We start from the raw sequence: 21,744 nt of genomic DNA on the forward strand, positions 1-21,744 counted from the left end.
TTTAGTATTTCCCCCATTTTTTTGCGGCTCCACACAAAGGCCGCCTTGCTGATCTTTGAGGGGCCCTATTCTCTCCCTAGTTATCCTTTTGTCCTTAATGTATTTGTAAAAACCCTTTGGATTTTCCTTAATTCTATTTTCCAAAGCTATCTCATGTCCCCTTTTTGCCCTCCTGATTTCCTCCTTAAGTATACTCCTACTTCCTTCACTCGATCTATCCTGTCTATACCTTACATATGCTTCCTTCGTTTTCTTAACCAAACCCTCAATTTCTTTAGTCGTCCAGCATTCCCTATACCTACCAGCCTTTCCTTTCACCCTAACAGGAATATACTTTCTCTGGATTCTCGTTATCTCATTTCTGAAGGCTTCCCATTTTCCAGCTGTCCCTTTACCTGCGACCATTTGTTTTATCAAGAGACATATCTCCAAAAACATATAATCAAGAAAGAACCCCCTCTACCCACTACTGCCGCCTTTTTGTTGGACACGCTTAAAACAACGATTAACTTATCTGATTCTGTGCTGTGAACCTAGCCCAAACAGGTTCCTCCAAGATCGGTTGTGATTTTCCCAGATGCACTCCGATGTCCGGCGATATATGAATTCAAACAGCAAAGGCAGTAACTGTGCAGTCTCTCTGTTTATCTCCTGCACTGTCCTCACCTGTTGTTCTTCCTTTTAAAACTGCTGTTGTTTTGACTGTTTTGGAACTTTGGAAAAAAAATCCAACAGCATATGAAACAGTAATTGCTGCTCCTGGAATTCGAGAAAATCACTTCCAGCACCTAAAATACTTGAAAAAAGGAGTAACTGTTACAGCCAGAAATTTTTCCCGTCCTCCATCTTGGATTACCCAGAAATCTGTATAAGTGACTCTTATTTTTCAACTATGAATCAATTTTCTGTTTTCCAAAATTCACTAATTTGCCAACCCAGTTGACTAATCATAGAATTGAAGCAATTGTTTACATTTTTTAAGATGGCCTCTCCAGGTATTGTTTATACGTGTGTTTTGGACTGCATTCTGTTTTCTCTTTCTCTTCCCATGGTTGGCAATATTTATAACTGGAACTAAGAGCAAGATTTTTTTTTTGCATCATGCGTCTGGTTCACAACCGCTTTGACTTTACGTCCATGTTAAATGACCAAATTTTACATCGAGAGCTAACTCCTTCCTTTGCCGATTGTGTGTTGATTAAATATTTGTGTGTATATAGCTTATTAGATTTATTTAATGTTTTTAGTTCTTTGTAGACATTTTCATAGCTGAAGAGTATAGATTTTTATTTGTTCTTCAGCAGTCATGAATTCATTCACTGTCAGATTTGAGAAAGCTACTTTTCTCAAAAAAAGTTATGCTAATTCATAACTCTACTGATGACGTGACTTCACTGTTTTTGTATCCTTAATTCACTGCTACACGTTATTTGTCACATTTACATGTAGCTGAATACAGTAATCGGAAATGTATTTTCGACCAATTTTATCAAGAGAAAAATGGAAGCATTAAAATGCCTTGACCTCAGACAATCTTTCTCCCCCCTCTCATTGTCTTTTTAGCAATTCTCTGTCTTTATCTGCTTGAATGTTCTTGCAATATGCTGAATGCATTTTATGGGTGGTGGTCACCTTCTGGTACTCTGCCAGATTAACCATTCTTAGCATTTGAATCTAGACTGTTGGCATTCCTGAGTATGCATTTTCCAGACAGAAATGTGGTCAGTATTGTCTTTCCTAAACCAGATGTACAAATATCAATTTTAACATGCCTCACATCATTTTGATATCAGCCAGTTTAACACAGACTGGAGGTGATATTGGGTATCTTCCTGTTTTATGGTACAGTTATTTGTTACCTGAACCAAATCATCAGGAGAGATGATTTTATGATACCTATGCTTACTTACTTATTAGTAGTGCGTTTCATAATATTTTTGCATAATGCTGCCAAGAATAGCCATCGCAGTCAATTCTTTGAATTCAAAAGCTTCTAACACATTACTCTTCAGTATTGCCAGAGCTTCCTTTTCAAGTACAAATAAATTTGAGAACAGTGTGTTTTAAATCAGAGTTTGATATTTTTAGAAGTTGCTTGCAGATTGCAGTTTTAGTTGATATTGAAAGCTTTGACTACTAAGGAGTCTTATTTTTGGCTTTTTACATTTTTTTATCCTAGAGCTATGACTCCAGCACAAGCTGATTTGCAATTCTTGGAGAATGCAAAGAAACTTTCAATGTATGGTGTGGACTTTCATCCCGCTAAGGTACGAAGTCTGTTTATTTTTTGCAATTCTTCAACCTACTGTTAAACAAAATCACTCTCCTATTTTTATATAACATACTTGGCTCTTCATATGATTTTGTTCAGCCAGTTTCAACATCTATCTCTGACTTTCTACCTGTTATATATAAAAGTCTGTAGCTCGTAGCATAAATATTATAAATCAGCCTTGTTATGAGTTATTATTTGAATGGATTAGTTCTCAACAATTTGTGCTTCTTTCATCTTCAGGCTTTAACTACTTTCATGTAAGAATAGAATTAGCAGCAGAAATGCGCAATTAAATGTTGATGGATTTCATTCATTTTATAAACATATTGAGATACAGAAATCTATCTTCCAGTTGCAGATGTTTAGTTTAAGAATTGCAATGGTTAATTGAATAAACAAACTATTTTTACATGCAATCATAACTTTTCCTAATGTTTGAGACTAAATGAATATTCAGTTGGGATTTATAAATGTCAAACTCAACTGAGTCCTTTCAGGTCTGTAAATTGTATTGTATCTGTCATTTGTGCTTTCATTTAAAGTTTTAGATGTAAACAATCATTAAAAAAAAAATTGCAGTTTTGAGATATTATGTGGTGACCAGTGGTGACCAGTGGTTACAAGATTTTAGCTAGCTATATGTATTGCTGTCAACTTTCTTTGTATTGGTGAAAAATGATAAAAGGTAATGTAAGGAGAAATGACAGCATATTATGCACAGACAGAATGTTTTTAGGAAAAAATGGATAAATTTGACACCTGCAAATGTAACTAAAGACAAAATTACATATTTCGTTAATTGATTTAGGGCCATTGTTCAAGAGCTGCTCCTTTCTCATTGATCATCAGCAGCAATGTATTTAAATTCTGTTTCAGGAGGAAAAGACAGGCACCCTTCCACACTTCTGGGTTTTGGTTGTTGTGTCTTAAGTCTATTAAAATTTAAATTTCACCTCTAAACATTATTCCTGTAAGTGTTTAAAAATGCATAATAAGATGACATGAGCCTTTTGCTCGTGAATGTGTTTAGTTTTAGAGGATATTGGATTTTGTTTAAGGAGCTTACTTGAAGTGGAGCCATATCTGTCCAGAGGTGGAAGTGGCATTAATTATGTATTTTAAATCCAACAGATAATTCTTCCTTTCTATATATGACTTCTAGCCAGTTTCATTTTTTTGAAACGGTGACCCACTTACTTGAGGTTGTGAATGCAGAGAAGGAATGCTTGAATGTTTTTCGTATCAGTGAGCTTTGTGTCTCCAACACATTAACCTCTTATACATCTGCTCCTCCTTTTACCTCACTATTGGTTGCAGAATATTTTGCCACACTTGCCCTACTCTCAAGAACACCCTCCTTAAATCCTTCTACATCTTAATTTCCTTTAAAAATTTCATAACCTGACTTTTCAATCAAGCTTTCTGTTTCACTTTCTCATCTTTTTCTCCAATGCTTCACTTCAGTTTTTGGAATACCTTGGAATATTTTTAAAGATGCTTTCTAAATTTACTTTTTAAATGTAGTAGTAGTTTATTTTTCTGTAAATCTGTAATTACTAATGTTTTAGTGGCAATGCAAGATGTCTGTTTATGGAAAATGCATTTTCTGTCGCTCTTAATATAGTAATCCTATTTGCATAGTCAAACGTGCAACACTTTTTAGGTGGGTGTGAATAAAGTATTCATGTTTTCCAGAAAAAGCGTTGTGCAGAGCTGTAGTCACAGTCAAGAACAATAAGAAAGGGAGATGACTGCATAAGTAGTGAGACGATAAGCAGAGGCTTATTGTAAATGACCAAAATTTAAACTTTTAAATAATAACTGTTTAGAAAGCCTTCTATTTTCTGTCTTTTATGATGCAGCAGATTGTAATGCTTGACCATCTTTAAATTATGCAGATACATCATTGTCTGTACATCTGCATAAGATGAGAACTAAATAACTAAACTCCATTTGTGAAGAAACTCCTTGTTCTAACTTTACCTGGGTATTTATGTCTGTATTTTTCTGCCCAGTTGCAAATACTTATTTCCATATTGCTCTGTTGCCCACCTATTTAATGTGCTTTTAATTTATGATATCATGCTTGATGTAAACCAATCCAAATCTGATCACCACTGGGAGGGGTGAGGAATAAGAAACTGTGCTTTAAGTAAACGGTTTCTAATTGATTTCTTCCTGTATTTGTTAACATAGAAGAATGGTCACTTGATGCAAAAGCTACTTCCACCTCCTTGTTATTTTTTAACTTGTTCGAATAGGACCTTTAGAAAAAGTTAACAGAATAACCTGGTAACTGTCCATGAAGAAGCAGAGTTTCAAGACTGAAATCAGTGCTACAAGTTTTACATTTGAATCTTCTTGTTTTTCTCGGTAGTACTACACAATCTGCATTTTAGTTCTGTTTTACTTCGAGAGGGAAGCAATTGTATAATTCTGAAAAAAACCATCAGTGGACATTTTTGTATTTATTCAGTTTGATTAGGATCAAAAAATGTTGTAGTGATGATACGCTTTGTATGTTGGTGTTGTGTTTAGTAACTCAGATGATTCACAATCCCTTTACCATGTAAGAAGCTTTTATCCATTCAATCCCAGTGACATTTATTAATGCGCTGTTTTTCCATACCAGAAATAAGTATCATGCTGTTTTTTTTTGTTGCATAGTATAATTAGTAGGATGTGAAGCCATTCTAGTCAGAGCAAGATAAATGTGGCAAAAGTCAGTTGGAGAACTACTTTGTCTTCTGGAAAACTTGTGCAATGGATGCTAATTGGCTATATATTCATTGATGGAAATGTGTTGCTGGAAAAGCGCAGCAGGTCAGGCAGCATCTAGGGAACAGGAGAATCGACGTTTCGGGCATTGGCCCTTCTTCAGGAATGAGGAAAGTTGGTCCAGCAGGCTAAGATAAAAGATAGGGAGGAGGGACTTGGGGGAGGGGCGTCGGAAATGTGATAGGTGGAAAGAGGTCAAGGTGAGGGTGATAGGTCAGACTGGGGTGGGGGCGGAGAGGTTGGGAAGAAGATTGCAGGTTAGGAAGGCGGTGCTGAATTTGATGGATTTGACTGAGACAGGCTGGGGGGAGGGGAAATGAGGAAACTGGTGAAATCCGAGTTCATCCCTTGTGGTTGGACGGTTCCTAGCCGGAAGATGAGGCGTTCTTCCTCCAACCGTCGTTTCGCTGTGGTCTGACGATGGAGGAGTCCAAAGACCTACATATCCTTGGTGGAGTGGGAGGGGGAATTGAAATGTTGAGCTACAGGGTGGTTGGATTGGTTGGTCCGGGTGTCCCAGAGGTGTTCTCTGAAACGCTCCGCAAGTAGGCGGCCTGTCTCCCCAATATAGAGGAGGCCACATCGGGTGCAAAGGATGCAATAGATGATATGTGTGGAGGTACAGGTGAATCTGTGGCGGATATGGAAGTTTCCTTTGGGGCCTTTGGAGGTAGGTGAGGGGGGAGGTGTGGGCGCAAGTCTTGCACCTCCTGCGGTTGCAGGGGAAGGTGCCGGGAGTGGAGGTTGGGTTGGTGGGGGATGTGGATCTGACGAGGGAGTCACGGAGGGAGTGGTCTTTACGGAATGCTGATAGGGGAGGGGAGGGAAATATATCCTTGGTGGTGGGGTCCGTTTGGAGGTGGCGGAAATGACGGTGGATGATGCGCTGTACATGGAGGTTAGTGGGGTGGTAGGTAAGGACCAGTGGGGTCTGTCCTGGTGGCGGTTGGAGGGGCGGGGTTCAAGGGCAGAGGATCGGGAAGTGGAAGAGATGCGGTGGAGGGCATCGTCGACCACGTCGGGGGGGAAATTGCGGTCCTTGAAGAAGGAGGCCATCTGGGATGTGTGTTTTTTGGAACTGGTCCTCCTGGGAGCAGATGCGGCGGAGTCGAAGGAATTGGGAGAATGGGATGGCGTTTTTACAGGGGGCAGGATGGGAGGAGGTGTAGTCCAGGTAGCTGTGGGAGTCGGTCGGTTTGTATTCATGGACAGAGTTGAGTTTCACAACTGAAATTTCCATTATGTTCCTGATTATTTGGGGACTTGTTACTCTTCAAATTTGTAAATCAATCTTTTTTTCCCAGTAATTTTTAAAATTGTTTACTAGGTATATTCTACTCCCAGTATTATAGTTCTCTGGTTTCATTGTCCTTTTCAACACTGCCTTCTTACCTGTCCCACCCATCAGTGCTCTGATATGTTTGTCTGATCAACAAGTTATATATTTAAAAATCACCCTTACAATAAAGAAACATGCCAAGATTAATTCTAAAACAGTAATTATGAAACAAATTATGGTATCAAACTGTGAAAAATGAGGTTAGGAAAGGTGACTAGAAGCCTGATAAGAAGAGTGGAGCATTTGTGTCTTAAAGGAGGTAAGAAAGAGAGATGGAGAAGTGTGGCTGAGGAGAGGGAATTAAGGAGCTTGGGGCACAGGCAACTGAAGACATGGCCATCAGTGATGGAGGAATCAAAATTTGAATGCAAAAGAGGCCAGAATTGAAGGAGTAAACTTAGAGGGTTGTTAAGAGGGACACGGTCACGAGGGATTTGAAACCAAGGATGAGATTGACAAAGTTGAGCATTTTCCAGACTGGAAGCCAACGTAAGCCAGATAGCCCATGGATGTTAGGTGATTGGGAGTGGTGAAAATTAAAATAAGGACAACATAAGTTTTGGATGAACTCGGAGGTCAGCCAGGGCATTATTTAACTTAGCAAATTTACAGGCAGAGTCTGACAGTGTTGTTGGAGTAAGAACAGGTGGTCTTTTGGAGCCAGTATGTAATCAGAAGCTCAGTTTGTGACTAAATGCAATACCAAGATTGCCAGGAAGGTAGTCAGTGACTAAAGAATGGAGTTCATGATCGGGGCCAAATATCATATCTTTGGTCATCCAAATATTTGGGTGGAATTTCTGTTCAACTACTAAAGACAAACATAAGAATGTTGAACCGTTGCATGGCAGTTACCAGTTTGAGAGTAATTTGGAACATGGCAATTACCAGTTTGAGAGTAATTTGGAACAGTGAAGTAGTGATGTTTTCCCTTGGCCTTTTTGCTACTAGTACAGTACCTAAAGACAACTCTGGATAGTCTGAAGTCCTGAAGCGGAATGAAGTAAACACTACAAGTTTCACACAATGTTTTTCTAGTATTGTGATGTTTTTCAATTTTACCATACCTTACAGATCTAAATAACTAATCTGTTATCATTTGTTTTAATTAGAATAAATACTGTGGTCTTTTGAATAATTTCAGAGGAATTTTTGTTGGCTTTTGAGTGCCAAAGTATTACTATTTTTATGTAGTGAATTGTTTCTTAAATGGGTCTGTGCAATTAAAAAATGCAGGAAGTAAAATTGAGAATGAAAAATGAAAATGTTGTTATTGCATCTGTTGTATTGGATTTACCAAATATGTTAGTCAGGTAATGGAACAACATTTTCTAAAAAGCAAAACATTGTTTTATTGCACTTTCTGGAGTAGCACGATTACAGTGTTGTGCCTTGGTGCTATTTAATAGGATAACTAAATTGGAATTTTCTTTCTGACTGGACGTGTAACTCTTGGCTTTCACTAATCTTTTAATTCTCTTGTCTTTAGGACTTAGAAGGAGTGGACATCATGCTTGGGGTATGTTCAGGTGGTCTTCTTGTATACAAAGACAGGCTCAGGATCAATCGTTTTGCCTGGCCGAAAGTTCTCAAGATCTCATACAAACGCAGCAGCTTCTTCATTAAAATTCGTCCAGGAGAGGTATGTATGTACTGATGTTTACCAGGAATTAGTTTTGGAAGAAAATTATTCATTTTTCCTAAATTCAAATGTTTCTTTTTTTTAAAAAAAACATCACTATGCATTCAGTGATAGTTAACCAAGTGCTTCTTAAATGCAACTTCAAAGTAGATGAGTTATCTCAACTGAGAAATTCTGCTCTAATAGTGGTCATTGATGTCAATGCTAGCATTTAATCCCATTCCATATTGTGTTGAGGTGATGGTTGTGGGCATTCGACTTGTATTGCTGATAGCAGTTTGATACAACTAAGGGGTTTATTAAGCCATTCAGAGGGCAGTTAGGCATTGTTATTGTTTTGCGTGATGCTAGAGTTGCATACCAGGTGTGGAAAGAGTTTTCCTCCTCTAGGGAATGAGTGAATCACTTCAGTTTTCACAACGATCTAATAGCTTGTTGGTTACTTTTATTGATTTTTCTTTTTCAGATTTTATAAAGTTGATTCCAAATTCATGAACTATGTGGGTTTTGAATTCACATAGTCTAAATTATTAGTTCAGACTTCTAGACTACTAGAAACATTAAAATACTGTTCTACACTTCACTGTGCAAGTGTTGATAAGTACTACATTGGATACTTAGTGTGAGATAGGACATGGGTAGCAGAGTTTGGATGATCTCTGTTTTACAGAAAGAATGTAAAAGACTGGCGTGGTATATTGACATAATAAGATCTGAGGCACTAAAGTTCTGAATGAGGGGTCAAAATCAACAAATGTTTGAGCTAAAAATAAGTGGTCTTAGTGCAGACTTATGGTTGGGAAGACATTGTGTTGAATATGGCACTAAAGCTTCAAAACAGTGGTTCAGTCATGGGCTTGTGCTCAAAGGCTTTGGTCTTCCCAATATTTAGTTGGATATTGAATGCAAATATATAAACAAGTTTTGGCATTTTAATGAGAAGAGAGAAAAAATTGAGAGAAATGTGTGTAAATAAGGAATGTCATTGCTACTCAGTGACTTTTTAAACTAGCCATTGCTGATCCAATCAAGCAAATTCCAAACAACACCAGCACTGAAACAATTCATTCTTTCCTTCAAATATGTATTTGCATTTATTAATAGGCTCTTCAATTTGGAACATTACAAAGCATGTACCTGCTAATTAAGCAGTTTTGCCAAGAAGTCACTACTGCGATGTAAGGACAATCAATAGAAAAGTTTCCATATCGCAAGCTTCTGCAGTTATGAGATATATGACAAGGCAATCAATTCTAGTGATCTTGTCGTAATTTTGGCCTTGAGTGGTCCATTTTGATCAGGTTAATTTTCAGTAAATTACTATTCCAATGATCAGTATGTTATATCTCCAATTCCATATCATACTATCTAAATGCTACTGCTTCTATATTTTGAATGTGGTGTGAGACTATACATATGGCACCATCTAATGTGGGAAAACCTGAAAACAGAATACAAGTTTTGACAATAATGTGGCACCATCTAATGTGGAATAAGTATATTACAGGTTTCACTTTGTGGAGATTACACTATTTTTACCATTCTAATTTTCCCCATTATTCCACCCTCTTAAAAATTCTGGCAGAGTTCAATTGGTGCAGATTACTTTTTAATACTTTTTTGAATGATTCTTCCTTTTCATGCACCAGATTGTCTTTGTCTCTGTCTCTGGGCTTTTTGTCTGTGATAGGCAGTTAGGTTTAGTGCTGTCTTTGATGCCTATTCTGCACTTCTAGTAGGAAGGATTGGAGGCTTTGTCCTTGTGATTTTATTTTTGTTCTCTTTAACATCTCCAGTTGCACCAGCACTGCTTGTCAATACTAAAGCCAATTGTTTTTGTTGAATTGCTGACTTTGTAGAGAGCCACTTGTTGATCAAAAATCAAATTTGTGCTCAGTAGCTAAGTTTTTGTAGTTGCAAGCAAAATACAGCAAACCTGAGATAAAAATGGTTTATCTAATTGAATTATTTTAAGATGATTAAATAGTTCCCCATTTCCTTAGGTGCAAATCGACATAACCTTTAAATGAGAAGTAGGCAAAGAAGGGTAATGTTAGGAAGTATATCTTCCCTTAGATACTTGATGGCACTATGGTTGATAAAACCCCACCATCCTGTTAGCATTGGCCAGAAACGTAACTGGCACAGCCATAACAAATACTTCGATTGCAAAAACAGTGAATAATTTGCCTCCCAACTCCCTAAAGCCTAGTCATCATCTCCGTGGATACAATTTAGGAGTGTAATAGAATATTGCCTAATTGCCTGGATGAGTGCTGTTCCTATAACACTCCAGAAGCTCAACACCATTCAGAACAACATAATCACTTGATTGTCACCAAGATTGTTCCAATCCAGAAATTTCTACCAACTAGAAGAAAAAGTATAGTATATGCATGGCAACACCACTAGTTGCAAGTTGTACATTATCTTGCCATGGTACCATATTGCTATTCCTTCACTGTTACCGGGTCAAATTTGGAAACAGTGACCATAGTATGGAAGAAGTTAACCTTCAGTTTGAGTGGAAGGAACTTGAATTGAAAATGACTGTACTAAACTCAAATACAGATAACTGGAAAGGAATGAGGACAGAGCTGGCTGTAGTGTACTGCATTAGGCGTTTTGCAGCAAAGATCTTTGAGAAAATAGTTCAATGCTCACAATAAAGACATATTCCAATGAGGAAGAAGGATTCTAGGAAGGTGATAGGCCAACCATGGTTAATGAGGGAAATTAAGAATAGCATCAGTTTGAAAGAATAAAATACAATGTGTAAAAGATTAGTGGTAAGTCAGAGGATTGGGAAAGTTTTAGAAACTAACAAAAGATGACCACAAAAAAAGTGAGAAAATAAACTTTGAGCTTAAACTTGCAAATAATACCAGGATAGACAACAAGCACTTCTTTGAAATATATAAAAAGAGAGAATCCAAAATGAACATAGGCCCCTTGGAGAATGAAGCTGGGAAAATAATGACGAACCAGTAAATGGCAAAGGAGTTGAATAAATTTGTTGCATCAGTCTTTGCAGTAGAAGACGCCGATAGCAGTCCAACATATTTAAATTTAAGAGGCAAAAGGAGAAAATAAATACATTAATTATTTCTGGAGCATATGTGGTAAGGAATTTCATGAGGCTAAAGACTGATCAGTCCCTTGAACCTGTTGGGATGTATCCTAGGATATTAAAAGAATTAGCGACAGAGGTGGCGAATCTTGCAGGACTCCTTAGATTCTGGAAAATCCCATAGGATTGGAAAACTGCCAATTTATTATCTTTATTTAAAAAGGGAACCAGGCAAAAAAACAGGTAACGATAGATCAGTTAGCTTAACATCTATTGTTAGAAAAATGTTTGTCTATTATAAAGGAGAATTTTTAGATATATGTAATAAAATCAAGCTAAGTGAGTATGTCTTTGTGAAGCGGCAATCATGCCTGACAAATTTACCAGGATTCTTTGAGGAGGTAACACGCAGGATAGATCAAGGGGAAGCAGTGCACATAATATTTTTGAATTTTCAGAATGTATTGACTTAAGGAAAAGCTCATGGTAGTAAAGGTAATATATTAACATGGATAGATGACTGAATGACTAATAGAAGACATGGAGTTGGGATAAGGGGGCCATTTTTAGTAATGCAACTCGGTAAGTCATGGCATGCTGCAGGGATCAGTGCCGGGGCCATAATTATTTCCAATATATGTTAATGACTTGGATGAGGAAAGTTATTGGACTATAGCCAAGTTTGCAGATTGCACATATAGTCAGCAGTGGGATATGCACAGGTTAAGTTAATGGGAGAAAAATAAATCTTGGAAATTGGAATATAATGAGGGGAAATGTGAGTTTATGCACCTTAGCAGAAAGAATTGAGGATCTGAGTATCATTTAAATGCAGAAACCTATGCAATAGGGATTTGGGAATCTTTGTCCATGAATCACAAAAAGCTAGCATATCAATTCATCAGGTAATAGAACATAGAAGAATACAGCGCAGTACAGGCCCTTCGGCCCTCGATGTTGCGCCGATCCAAGCCCACCTAACCTACACTAGTCCACTATCCTCCATATGCCTATCCAATGCCCGCTTAAATGCCCATAATGAGGGAGAGTCCACCACTGCTACTGGCAGGGCATTCCATGAACTCACGACTTGCTGAGTAAAGAACCTACCCCTAACATCTGTCCTATACCTACCCCCCCTTAATTTAAAGCTATGCCTCCTTGTAATAGCTGACTCCATACGTGGAAAAAGATTCTCACTGTCGACCCTATCTAAACCCCTAATCATCTTGTACACCTCTATCAAGTCACCCCTAAACCTTCTTTTCTCCAATGAAAACAACCCCAAGTGTCTCAGCCGTTCCTCATACGATCTTTCTACCATACCAGGCAACATCCTGGTAAACCTCCTCTGCACCCTTTCCAGTGCCTCCACATCCTTCCTATAGTATGGCGACCAAAACTGCACACAATACTCCAGATGCGGCCGCACCAGAGTCTTATACAACTGCAACATGACCTCAGTACTCTGAAACTCAATTCCTCTACCAATAAAAGCCAGTACGCCATATGCCTTCCTCACCGCACTATTTACCTGGGTGGCAACTTTCAAAGATCTGTGTACATGGACACCAAGATCCCTCTGCTCATCCACACTACCAAGTATCCGACCATTAGCCCAGTACCCCATCTTTTTGTTACTCTTAAATAAGGAAGGCAAATGGATTGTTTACCTTTAGTTTAGAGGGAGTGGAGTATAATGGTAGGGAAGTTTTGCAAAAACTATACAAGGCACTAATCAGACCACAGTTAGACCACTAAACAGGTTCGGGCCCCTCATGTAAGGAAATAATGTGCTGGTATTGGAGGCAATCCAGAGAAGGTTAATTTGAATGATACCATGTGTGGAGGGACTGTCATATGTCAAAAGGTTAAGTGGCTTAGGCCTGTACTCATCGGAATGGAGAAGAATAAGAGGTGACCTTATTGGGGAAAAAGAAAATTTTTAGGATATTTGATGAGTTTGATACAGAAAGATTGTCTCCCCTTGTGGGAGAGTCAAGACCAGAGGGCACAATCTCAGACTAAGGGTTTGCACATTTAAGACACAGATGATGAGAAATTTCTTCCCTGTGGGTTGTGAATCTGTGAAATATTTTCCATAGAAGGCTGTTAAGGCTGGGTCATTACATATATTTGAAGCAGAGATAGAGAGATTTTTTATACATAAGGGATTTGAGGATTGTAAGGAGAAGGCAGGAAAGTGGAGTTAAGGATTATCAAATAAAATTGACTCTGCTGTGGAGCCTTACCCTGAACTTGAAGCCAAGTTCAGGGGTAAGGACACTATCACTTCACCACAAAAGGGCCCCCTCAGCATAGTTGTAGAACAGTGTTTCTCATTGGCGTCAGCAGCTAATACTTTGACTTCACAAGTGTGGATCCAAGTTCTAATAGCTGTGAGGCCTCTGTAAATTGTGCTGTTTTTTTTAAATGAGTGTGGTCTGACTGCCTGATCCTGCATGCCCAGTTCTGACCTTGAAAACTGTACCTGGTTTTCCTTTAGGAATTTTGTAGATGAAAGTTTTCCTTCCTGACTGCCTAAGGGTCTGACATATTGAGTATCAAATTGGGGTCACAGTGGGAAAGTCTGAACAAATAAAAAAGACATGAGAAGGTGCTAGAGATTTGGGAAATGCTCCCTCAAAAAAACCGATGAAACTAGCTCATTTGGATGTTCACCCTGGGATTAAAGAACTAATTTGGCAAATACCATACGTTAACTGCTATGAAACAATGGCAGGTAAATGAAATTAAGATACAGATTGGCAATGATGCACAAGTTATTATTAAATGAGTATTGCATACTTTCATATGAAAGTTATTCCAAAAAGCCTGTCGTTCAGAGATTTTTCCCCTAATCCTTTGAAAATTCAATTTTTATGATTCATATGCAATTTGTTAATGTTATTCTTGTAAACATTTTAAATTTCTGCAATACCAGCAAAGCATCACTTATATTACCACAAGTATTAAATGCAGAAGGTAGTCAATTGTCTCAAAACTTGAGGGAAAGACTTATAATTTTGAACACTTGCTGTAATTTTGAATATGTATATATCTTCTGACATTTTTGGGGGAATATGCATTACTGTTCAGCGAATTGCTGATTTTTCTGTCTTCGTATTTCAGGATCAGTGTGAAAGCACTATTGGTTTCAAGCTGCCCAATTACCGTGCTGCCAAAAAGTTGTGGAAGGTTTGTGTGGAAAATCATACCTTTTTCAGGTATGTATTCTGTACTTAATGTGAAGAAAATCAGAAAAATTGCTATTCCATTAAGTTAAAAACATTTAAAGACTGAGATATCACAATCCTTCTCACTTACAAATCTCCTTCATAAATTCAGTCCTGGGTGAGTAATTTAATGACAGAAGCTGTGAAATTTCCCCACATAATCATAGAATCCCTACATTTGGCCCAACAAATCTACGTCGACCCTCCAAAGAGTATCCCACCCAGACCATTCCCTACCCAATTACTCTGCATTTCCCCAGACTAATGCACCTAGCCTACACATCCCTGAACACTATGCGCAATTTAGCATGGCTAATTCACCTAACCTGCACATCTTTGGACTATTAGAGGAAAGCAGAGCACCAACAGAACGTCTGTCTGTGTGGAGTTTACACAGTCACCCGAGGCTGGAATCGAACCTGGGTCTCTGATGCTGTGAGACAGCAGTGATAACCACTGAACCACAGTCCAAAGATGTGTGGATGAGGTGAATTGGCCATGCTAAATTGTCTGTAGTGTTCACAGATGTGTGGGTTAGGTTCATTAGTCAGGGGTAAATGTAGAGTAATATGGTAGGGAATGGTTCTGGGTGGGTTATTCTTCAAAGGGTTGGTGTGGACATGTTGGGCCAACTGGCCTGTTTCCACACTTTAGGAATTCTATGTAACTCTGTATAGTCCTGTATGGAGTACCTCAGAATAATTCTGGCAATACCTATCGATGTGTAATTCAGATACGTAGGTGTACAGAGAGAGGGGCAGATATCACTGCCATGTCATTTCTTGGTACTATCTGTGAAATATGAATTTTGGGATAATTTTGTCAACTGTACACTAATTTGAATTCTCTCAATGCAACTCAAAGTTAAAGAATTGGCTGATGTAATTTTCTGTTTCAGAAGTGAACAGTGTGATGTAAATTTGAAAATGTATTATGATGTTTGAAAAATTGGTTTTTAAAATTGGGGTAAATAGTTTTATGGTTTTCAGTTTGATATTTGTTAAGCGGGGGTCAGAAAGTTGTTTGGCACAATGACCTAAAGACAGCTTTTCCAAGAACTCATGTGACGTTCTAAATGACACCAGCAGCCTTCATGGCGAGATAATTGCTGCATGTTATTGAAGTGAGTTTCTATGATGTACAAAAGCAGAGTCCAGGGGTTCAGAAGAAAAGATTCGTGCTAGCACATGTGCTGTTTAACAACTTAAAAGTGGTCAAAGGCTTGAGTTTATTTCTTGGAGTAGAGTGAAAAAAGTCATTATGTTAGCCTAGATAGCTGGGTGTCTCTGGAAGAGCCAGTACCTATGAGAATCACAACTAATGAATTTGCTAAAAGAAGACTGTTGCAACCTTGTCTGTTGAGTAAAAAGTAATTAACATAAGGATAGGAGTGATATTTTACTTGGGTTGTGTGTGTGTAAAACATTTTGCCATTTTTAACAATGAGATCTTTCTCAATTATCATTTCTAAATTTTCTTCTTTGTAATAAACCTGTGTTGTTTTTCTTAAAAATCCATTGACAACCTTCTGTGTGTATATCTTCAGAGACTGACCACGTACTAACCAAATTGCAAAAATAAAACTTATGGTCTGTCACACCAAGTTTTATATTGGAATCTGACTTGTCCAGTATTACCATAGGTTGGGAGCATAACAAATTGAAGGATCTTGTAAAAATCCAGTGAATTGTACAGCACTCTGTGAATCTTTAAAGGTTAAAGAGAAATTCACAAAAGCATGAGCTGGCTCAAGAAAAGCTTACGAGTGAAGGAATAAAGAAAAATGTCTCCAGGGTGATTCTCATCCTAATGAGGGATTTAATTTTCACCTGGAAATCTGTATTCACATAGAAATTAAGTGCAGGAGTAGGCCATTCAGCTATTCAAACCTGTTCCACCACTCAACATAATGATGGCTGATATCTGATTCCGTCCCCTGTTCCTGCTTTCTCCCCATATCTTTTGATTCCTTTAGCCCTAAGGACTACGTGTAACTCCTTCTTGAAAACATTCACTGCTTTGGCTTCAACTGCTGTCCGTAGCAGAGAATTCGACAGCTCACCCACTCACTAGCTGAACAAATTTCTCCTCACCTCAGTCCTAAATGGCATACCCTATATCCTTTAGACTGTGGCCTCTGGTTTGGACACTCTGATCATTGGGAACATTGTTCCAGGTTAATTCTGTCTAGTCCTGTTAGAATTCTATCAGTTCCTTTTGAGATTCCCGCTCTTCTCCCCCCCCCCCCCCACCAACCCCATTCTTCCTTCTGAACTCCAGCAACAAAATTCTAACCTACTGTCTCTTTATATGTCAGTCTTGCAATCTTAGGAATCGGTCTGATCCACATTCTACTTTGTCGACAAGATATTTTCACACTCAATGAACATATTCAAATCGCACTAAAACATCTTGGCATCCTTCTCATAGTTCATCCTCCCACTCTAGACATCTGCAAACTTGGAGATATTAAATTTAGTTCCTTCATCTAAATCATAAACGTTGTGAACAGTTGGTGTCTGGGTACTTCTGGGGTTAGCTGGTTTGGTTGCTCAACAGAGTGGGACACAGTCCATCAGGTGCTACCAGAGAAACCGATGGTAAAGGTCTGTGGAAATGTGGCGGCAATTGCAGTGGGAAGGAGGCTTGACATGTTAATCTTCAGGACTGAGAGTTGCAGACTGGGGAGGGAGGAAGGACTACAATTGGTGAAGCCAGGGAAACTGTATTTGCAGTGGAGCAGAAAACTAAGTATGACTGGGAAGGGGGCAATGAGGGCACAGTGGAGCAAGACCACTGTCAGGGCATCTTGACTTCAGCTTGGTTGAGATGTCACATCTGCAAGGTCTCTATTCCCTGGCCATCCTAAAGCATTGTACCCATCCATGTGTTGCACCTCCCTACCACAGATGCTGGTAGTCAGATCAAACCCAACCATATTTTAGGGTACCAAGGCCACAAAAGAATAGGGATGTTACACGAGGAGGGCCAAAGATGTCAACATGACCCAATATACGCATTGTTTATCCTGCGTACATATGATGCAGTAGACTCTCAGCGTCAGACCTCCATTAATCTCAATTAATCTTAATTACAAATCCAAACAAGCAGACAAAATACATCATCAGCAAATATCCCCACTTCTGACCTTATGATGGAGGGAAGGTCATTGATAAAACAGCTGAAGATAGTTGGGCCTAGGACATTCCCATGTGGAGCTCTTGCAGAGATGTCTTGGAGCTGAGATGACTGATCTCCATCAACCATGACCGTCTTGCTATGTGCCAGGTATGACTCCAACCACTGGAGTGTTTGCCCCCGACACCCAGTTTTGCTAGGGCTTCTTGGTGCCACACTCGATCGAAAGCAGCCTTGATATCAAGGGCTGTCACTCTCTCCTCACCTCTGGAATTCAACTCTTGTCTATGTTTGAAACAAGGCTATAATGAGGTCAAGAACTAAGTGGCCCTAGCAGAACCCAAACTGGCTGTCATGGAGCAGGTTATTGCTGAACAGGTCCTGCTTGGTGACAGTGTTGATGACACTTTCTATCATTCTTCTTGCAAACCTATCTGCTGCTCCTGTCCATGTGGTCTGAAGTTCCTGATTGCCAAGGCTACAGGCTCCTCTCCTGCCAGGGGCTGAGTAGGTTCCTGATCTCCAGCCGTCCTGAGTCCCACCAGCCTTGAGTGTTTCTTCCTCTGCCCATTGCAAAGATGTAGCAGTGAGGTGTGTCCAATTTTCTTCCTACAATCTCAAAGCCCAACATATCCACCAAGTTGTTAGTATCTGAGCTGGAATGTCGTGCAGGAGGCACCCTTGCCAGCGCTTCCTCTGATGCCTTGGTACTTAAATCTTCAAATGGTCAGTGAGGTGGCTTCTGGGGGAAGTGTGTGTTTCACAGTGGAAGTGGGAAACATACTGTCTAGACTGCAAAGCATAAAAAAGAAGGCATGGTAGCCAATGGTTAGAAATGGTGTACAATGAATAAGACTCTCAAACTGAGAGAGGTGCAGTGGGAGTAATATTTGTACTTACTCAGTTGTCAAAACATGGATGTTTCTGCCTCCCTGCACGAGCAGTGTAGGTCTTATCTCGCAAGGTGCAGATTCTCTCCAAATATTGGGTGCTATCCTGCCTTATGGTCTCACTGTCTTGTTTTGGACTGTCTTCTCCATTACTTGGAGAAAAGGGAGGGATTGACTGAGGTGAAAGTGGATGGCACATCTGTTAGTGCTGGTGCAGGTGGTATAAAGGTGTTAAGCTGTACAAGTGGTGCAGTGGTCATGAGGATAAGTGGTGTGGGAGTTTGTGGGGTTAAGAGTGAATGAGGAAAGATGTTGTAGGTAATATGAAGAGAGAATAGTGGAGTGGTGGGAGGCAGGTGCAGTTGCAGTGATTAGTGAATATGAGATAGCTTTCGTTAAGCTATGGCACTTAGCGTGACTGAGCAGAGAAGGTCACTTTGTTTCAACCTACTGATAGCACCATCTCTGATGTAGGGAGGCACAATTTTGGGTGGCGACCTCTGCTGTCAGGGTCCAGCAGGGCAGCTTCCTCCGCTTGTCCTCTGGAATGAGGACTGCCTTCCTTTACACTAGCCCATCCACCAGGACCTCCAAATACCTGTTGGAGAATCTTCTCTGGCATTTTCCAACTGCATTCTTGATCACACAGGGTAGCTTTGGATTGCCAATACCTAACCAAGTACACAGTAGCCTTTTAAAGATTTGCAGACACAAGGAATACATTTCTTTTACGTGATAAGCTGAGTAATGAGTTATTCTGGGAATGGTTGGTGCACAAGTATCCAAATAGTGAAGTCTTGCTAAAACTGTACAGGCACTAGTTAGACCCCATCTAGAGTAGTGTGAACAGTTTTGATGCCCTTATTGAAAGAAAGATACGTTGGCATTGGAGGTAGTTCTGATAAGGTTCACCCTCTTTATCAGTTAAGGAGGGATTTTCTTATGAAAAGAAGTTGAATAGGTTGGGCTTCTGCTCATTTGAGGTCAGAAGAATGAGAGATAACTTGATTAAACCTAGTAAGATTCTTAGGGGGCTTGGCAGATGTGTAGTTTGATTCCACTTGTAAGAGAGTCTAAGACCTGAGAGCATAATCTCAGAATAGAAGGGTCACTTATTTACATAAGAACATAGGATCAAGAGTAGGCTATCTGGCCCCTTGACCCTGCTTCACCAATCATCAAGATCATGGCTGATCTTTTTGTGGACTCGGCTCCATTTACCCACCTGCTCACCATAACCCTTAATTCCTTTACTGTTCAAAAATCTATTTTTCTTTGCCTTAAAAAAACATTCAACGAGGTACCCTCAATTGCTTCACTGGGTAGGGAATTCCACAGAGAAGTTCCTCCTCAACTCAGCCCTGAGTCTCCTCCTCCTTATTTTAGAGGCTATGCTCCCTATTTCTAGTTTCACCCAACAATGGAAACAACCTCCCTGGTTCTACCTTGTCTATTTCCTTCATAATTGTAAATGTTTCTATCAGATTCTCCCCTAATTCTTCTAAATTTCAATGAGTGTAGTCCTAGTCTCTCCTTAAAAGCCAACCCTCTCAACTCTACAATCAACCCAGTGAATCCCTTCTGCATTCCCTACAGTATCAATTCATCCTTTCTCAAGTAAGGGACTAAAACTGTACACAGTACTCCAGGTGTGGCCTCACTAGTGCCCTATACAGCTGCAGTATAATCTCCCTGCTTTTAAAGTCGATCCCTCTAGCAATGAAGGACAATATTCCATACTTAATCTATGTCCCTCTGCAGACTTTGTGTTCTCTCCACAATTTGCTGTACCACACCTCTTTGTATTATCTACAAATGTTGACACAGTACAATTGGTTTCCAACTCTAAATCATCCACGTAAATTGTAAACAGTTGTGGTGTCAGCACTGATCCCTGAGGCAAACCACTAGCCACTGATCTCCAAACAGTAAAACACCCATTTATCCTCACTTTTTGCTTTCCAATCCCCTATCCATGCTAATGCATTACCAACACCACACATCTTATGCAGCAGCAGCTTCTTCTGTGGCACCTTGTCAAATAGCTTCTGGAAATCCAAATGCACCATATTCACCAGTTCCCCATTGTCCATTGCACTCGTAATGTCCTCAAGGAATTCCAGCAAATTAGTTAAACATGACCTGCCTTTCATAAACCCATGCTGCGTATGCCTGATGGGGCAATTTCTCATTTTTTCTTCCTTAATGATATATTGAAGCATTTTCCCTACTCCAGAAGTTAAGCTAACAGGCCTATAGTTACCCGTCTTTTGCCTCCCTCCATTTTTTAACAGTGGCATTACATTTGCATTTTTCAATCTGTCAAACTGCCTCAGTGTAATGAATTTTGATAAATTACCACACGCATGTTTTCTATTTTCCCCATCATCTCTTTTACTACCCAGGGATGCATTTTGTCAGGGCTAGGAGACCTCTCTACCTTTAGCCCCATTAGTTTGCCCAATACTGCCTCTTTAGTGATAATATTAATTTCTAGGTCTTCACCTGCCATAGCCTCCTTGTCATCAATTATTGTGTCTTCCACTGTGAAGACCAACACAGAATACCTGTTCAATGCCTTGGCCATTTCCTCATTTCCCATTATTAAATCCCCCTTCTCATCCCCTATAGGACCAACGCCTACCTTAGTCACTTTCTTTATTTTATATATTTGTATCCTGTTTTTATATCCTGAGCTAGTTTACTCTCACAGTCTATCTTTACTTTATAGCTTTTTTCAAAGCTTTCTGTTGACCTTTAAAGATTTCCCAGTCCTCTAGTTTAACAGTACTTCTTGCCACTTTGTATGCATTACTTTCAACTTGATACCTTCTTTTATTTCCTTAGTTATCCATGGCTGATTATGCTTTTCACTGGTATATACGTTTGCTAAGCACTGTTAAAAATCACTTCAAAAGTCCCCACTGCTTCTCAATTGTCCCACCATATAGTCTTTGCTCCCAATCTACCTTAGCCAACTCCTCCTTCATCCCATTGCAGTCTCCTTTGTTTAAGCACAAGACACTGGTATTGAATTTTACCTTTTCACCCTCCAACTGTATTTTAAAATCAATCATAATATGATCGCTCCTTCTGAGACAATCTCTAAGAGATGATTAATTATTCCTGATCTAGGATAGCTTGCTCCCTCGAAGGTTCCATGATATTCTGTTTGAGGAAACTATCTTGGGTACATTCTACGAACTCCTCCTCAAAGTTGTTGTGTCTGATTTTGTGTGACCCATCAATATGTAGATTAAAATCCCTCATGATAATTTCCATACCATTTCTACATTCATCGTTTATTGCCCATCCCAGCGTGATGTTATTATTTGGTGGCCTATCGACTATGCCTGTCAGTGACTTTTTCTCCTTA

The 21,744-nt window shown here is 39.3% G+C and overlaps 1 protein-coding gene across 18 annotated transcripts in view; it reads left to right on the forward strand.

Moving 5' to 3' along the window:
* The window catches only part of LOC122563511 (protein 4.1), a 217,823-nt gene that overhangs the window by 143,397 nt on the left and 52,682 nt on the right, over window positions 1–21,744 (forward strand). For all 18 annotated transcript variants that reach the window (XM_087976725.1, XM_043717312.2, XM_043717315.2 and 15 more), the window contains 3 exons: window positions 2,180–2,267; window positions 7,882–8,034; window positions 14,237–14,331. In XM_087976725.1, coding sequence (XP_087832851.1) covers window positions 2,180–2,267; window positions 7,882–8,034; window positions 14,237–14,331 — 336 coding nt within the window. The remainder of the gene's footprint in view (window positions 1–2,179; window positions 2,268–7,881; window positions 8,035–14,236; window positions 14,332–21,744) is intronic.

The sequence above is a fragment of the Chiloscyllium plagiosum genome, unplaced genomic scaffold (genome assembly GCF_037043375.1).
Source record: "Chiloscyllium plagiosum isolate Xiang-an unplaced genomic scaffold, Cpla_swu_hap1 HiC_scaffold_30, whole genome shotgun sequence".
In the NCBI taxonomy this organism is placed as follows: Eukaryota; Metazoa; Chordata; class Chondrichthyes; order Orectolobiformes; family Hemiscylliidae; genus Chiloscyllium; species Chiloscyllium plagiosum.